Here is a 4350-nt window from a genome sequence, read left to right as displayed (position 1 = left end):
TAAGAAAGAATAAGTGAGTGCTATTTTATGTTGTACTCCACTATGGTGATTTAAGCATCTCTGTTGGTGAACATATGATCATTGGGATGATTGTTTGATATTGAAGTATTTAAGTTTGCTAAATTTGATTCAAACGCCTCGAAAAGAAGGCAAGATGGAAAACGAAATCTGAATGTCTGATTGTTCAAATTCTGAATTGACATGTGGTTGTGTAGTTCAGAGCACGTTTAACCAGCAGGGTAATCCCTCTCTTGGAGCAGACTCCAGGAGGTAATTCTCATTGTTTGCCAGCAGAGGGCGCAAGTGACCCATTGTTATTATGTCGCTGACGGCCTGAACCGCACGGGCTTTCCCCCATAATTTGCTGGGAAGGAGACTTTTCCCACTTGCGAAGCGTATTTCAAACTTGTTTTGACGATGCTGATTGCAATTTGATTCAAACCTGTATTTCGACTCATTGCGATTGAAAAGCAAAACTAGAGGATGACGAGGCTGCTGTGTTTAACTGTCCAGTCACGTGAGGTGCTGAAACTGCTGCATTCGCGGACCTGTTTACCAGACTCTCTGGTATAATATATAGTATAACATACACTGGAGTTTGCATTCAGATGGGAGTTCAAGAGCTGTTCTGGGTTTAACGAGGCTTTCCACCTGTCAAGCAAGTGTCAACAAAGTTGAGTTGAGAGGTGCAATGCGCTCTCTCGGCCTACATGTCATAAACGTGGTGTTTGCTCTTACATTTATCGCGTCCCTACGAGCTTTCTAATTGCCAATAATTGTGCTCGGAGACACGCTTGCAATTTATTTAGCCCTGTAAAGCTGTAGCCTGGATACAGGGGAGAGCGTCCTTGGTATTTGTGATTGTAAAGAGCTGGAGGAGAAAGATGGCCGAGGGGTGGGGGGGGGGGGGGGACTGATAATTTGAAGACTTGCCAGGGGTACATTGTCAAATTCAAAAGGCATTTCAAAGAAGCAAACCATTCACTTTTTTTTTTTTATATTCTCTCTTCTTTTTTTCCTTCTTTCTCTGTCTTTTTTTTCCTTCTTTCGCCTTTCTTTCTTTTCGCACGGTTGCAGGCCGTTTGAATCGACCAATGGGCCTTCAAGTTAGAGACATTGGAATGTAAATGAGCCCAGCGCGTGCTCCCGGCGCAGTGAAAGCTCGGGATTGTTTATTGAGCTCCCGGAGCCACGCGCCTGGCCCGGGGGAGTCGGCGTTCAGAAGAATCACACAGCGGGGCGGGGCCTCGCGACGAAGCGTGCGTCTCCCAAAAAAAAAAAAAATGGGGGTGGGTGGGGTGTGTGTTGGGGGCGCGTGTTGAAAAAGAGGAGTGCTGCCAAAGTTTGGGTCAGATCGGCTCGTGGAGTAAGCAGTCAAGAGAGACTTGGACTAGAGTTAGCCACACGGTCCCCCACGCGAAGGACACGAGAGCTGTACACTGCCAAGCCTCTCCGCTCTTCCTGTCCCCGCTGTTGGAGGCTGCGCTCGCCCCTCTGCATCCATCACTACAGCAGACCTGTCAGCGCGATGGAAACGAGAACCATCACCACCACGCAGACGGCATTCACCTTTGGACTGACGGAGAGACACGCCAGCATCAGCCTGCACGCCCCGGCTCAGGACTGCGCTCCCGCCGCGGTGCACCCCAACATCACCACCACCGCCGCCGTCACCGCCGCTGCTGGAGGCTTCCAAAGTAAAACCAAGGTGCTGAAGAGACAGCGCTCCAGCTCGCCGGAGCTCCTGCGCTGCAAGCGGCGCCTGAGCTTCAACGGCCTCGGCTACTCCATCCCGCAGCAGCAGCCGGTCGCCGTGGCGCGGCGGAACGAGAGGGAGAGGAACCGGGTCAAACAAGTCAACATGGGTTTCCAGACGCTGCGTCAGCACGTGCCCAACGGCGCCGCCAACAAGAAGATGAGCAAAGTGGAGACCCTGAGGTCGGCGGTGGAGTACATCAGGGCTCTGCAGCAGCTCCTGGACGAACACGACGCGGTGTCGGCCGCGTTCCAGTGCGGGTTGCCGTCCCCGACGCTCTCCAACAGCTACTCCGCCGACCCGGAGTCGCCTCACTCCACCTACTCGTCGGACGAGGGCGGCTACGAGCCTCTGAGCTCGGAGGAACAGGAGCTGTTGGACTTTACCACCTGGTTTGACAGGTACTGAGACTGACGGCACCCGAACCGCGCAGCAGCGCATGCGCGTAAAAGCGGCTGACTTCTTTCAGAAGCGCTGACAAAGACTTTAGTGAGGGCATCAGTTCGGTCTCGCCCCTGCGTGTGCTTGGAAGTGATATGTTGCCTCCCTCCGTCGCCCGGGCTGCTCCCGCAGGAGCAAAGCAATAGTGAGAGAGAGTGAGGGGGGAGACAAGGGGGAGAGAGGAGAGGGAGCCTCTAGAGCAGGACGCCCTGAAGTCCCCAACGAGAAGAAGGAAGTTGGACTCCGCGTCACGTTGACGCGTGGAAGTAAAGAACTGTTGATGTCTGAATAAGTGCAATTAATACGTGACTCAGCATGTTCCGCGCTGCAGCTCCGGAGGACTTGTTGGACGGATCACCAGAGCAGGACTGCCTTGCTCAGCTGCCACGTCAAAAGACATGTGTCGCCATGTACATTGGTTCCTCCTCTTTCATAACACAATTGTATCATACGAGTTGTTTTTTTTTGTAACATGAAGACATATTTTTGTACATGACTCAAAGCAAACGATGTTGTCGAACAACAGCCACTGCCACTTTGAGAGCCAGCTGTCAGTGAGATGGCATGGATGTGTTGTGTGACTGGACAGCAATATCAAGGCGGCTACTACCTGAGACAGATTGTTTTGTTGTTGTTGTTGTTGTTGTTGTTTTAATAATAGGTGGTAAGGAGACCTTTATCCATGTATGCACTTGTTCTCCATTTGCCCGAAAATGTAAATATTCGATTTTAACAGATATATTTTGTGTAAAACAAGTTTTATAAATAAATATGAATCTATTTATATTATATGCCTTTGTTGTGGTTTGGTTCTTCAGCTGATGTCGCACACATGTAGCCTAATGCTCAGACACACACACACACACACACACACACACACACACACACACACACACACACACACACACACACACACACACACACACACACACACACAGAGGGGTGTGTGGCGGTAATTGAGCAAACCAGGGAGCTTCTCTTCTATTCAAAGGCCCCGCGTGACCTTTTCCCGACTTGCTTGGGCACACGGGGGAAAATTGCGCAGCTGGGTGAGCACTCAATAACCATTATAGACGCGCACCTTCCACGGCGCTTTGTCTGCATTCAGGACGGGGAGATTAATATTGCGTTTCATGCATTGCATTGTTTCTTGCGCGTACGCTGCTTTTACCCAATAGCCCGGAGGGCCTGCGGCGGAGGGGGGAGAGGGAGGGAAGGAGGGGGGTGCAATTCACTCCTCTCAAAGGGTATAGACACTTTGAAATACGGCCCGGGGAAAGTCAGCAAGACAATGAGAGGGGTCAAAATTCTTATTGCCCGATTGAGATCAATCTAAATAAAACCCGGGGTTGTAGACTAGTTGTATCCCCGACTGTGTCTTTCACGGGGCACACAGCCACGCCAAAAAGCCCATCTCCTGCGAAATGGCTAGCACAACACGGCATTGTGCGCACCATTGTGCGCGCCTTTGCGCCTCATTATGCCAATTATGGAAGATCCCCTATTGTAATTAAACACTGATGCCAAATTCGGCGAGGCAGAACACGAAATAACGAGTTTAATTTCACCTGGTGCTCTCTGTGGGAGTGGGGAAATTGGGAACAAGAGAGGGCTGATTGAAGCATCTTAGTATAGTATTTTAGAATCGGTTCAAAAACCCAAATACATCGTAAAGCAGCCAACATTAATCCCAAAACGAAAACAATATGAGCGATAGAGGGAAGTCAGAACAAACCGTTTCCCCTTTAGACTTCTGAAATTTTACTAAATTTTACTTTCTTGCAGCTAAAAGTCTCTCTCTCTCTCTCTCTCTCTCTCTCTCTCTCTCACTTACAAACACACACACACACACACACACACACACACACACACACACACACACACACACACACACACACACACACACACACACACACACGCCGCAGCTTGCAGGTGTAAGCCACGTGCCTGTGCTCGGTGACAAAGGCTGCAGCTCTCCCATTGGTTAATGGCTCGCGTGTGTAAGCCCCGTCGGCGTAGGCGGTGACAAAATCCAACAAGTGATAAATGACATTAATTACGCTCCGCTTTATAACCTCCTACGACACCGGGACTCCGAAAGACAAATCAATGTTGGCCGCGAAACACCCCGCTGCTCCATTATGACCCGGCTG

At 50.3% G+C, this 4350-nt stretch overlaps 1 protein-coding gene across 1 annotated transcript; it reads left to right on the top strand.

Moving 5' to 3' along the window:
• ascl1b (achaete-scute family bHLH transcription factor 1b) lies at nucleotides 1-2924 on the top strand. The gene has a single exon (XM_084016879.1). It carries the CDS (start codon nucleotides 1529-1531, stop codon nucleotides 2162-2164), a length of 636 nt encoding a protein of 211 aa, XP_083873005.1. The 5' UTR covers nucleotides 1-1528; the 3' UTR covers nucleotides 2165-2924.
• The last annotated feature ends 1426 nt before the right edge of the window (nucleotides 2925-4350 follow it).

This window comes from Eutrigla gurnardus (assembly GCF_963514095.1).
Source record: "Eutrigla gurnardus genome assembly, chromosome: 9".
Taxonomy (NCBI): Eukaryota; Metazoa; Chordata; class Actinopteri; order Perciformes; family Triglidae; genus Eutrigla; species Eutrigla gurnardus.
The sequence above is the reverse complement of the archived record's forward strand: the minus strand, read 5'-3'. Positions and strand labels throughout refer to the sequence as shown.

Coding starts and splice junctions, on each gene's coding strand:
- ascl1b (XM_084016879.1), top strand. CDS start 1,529: ATGGAAACGAGAACCATCACCACCACGCAGACGGCATTCACCTTTGGA.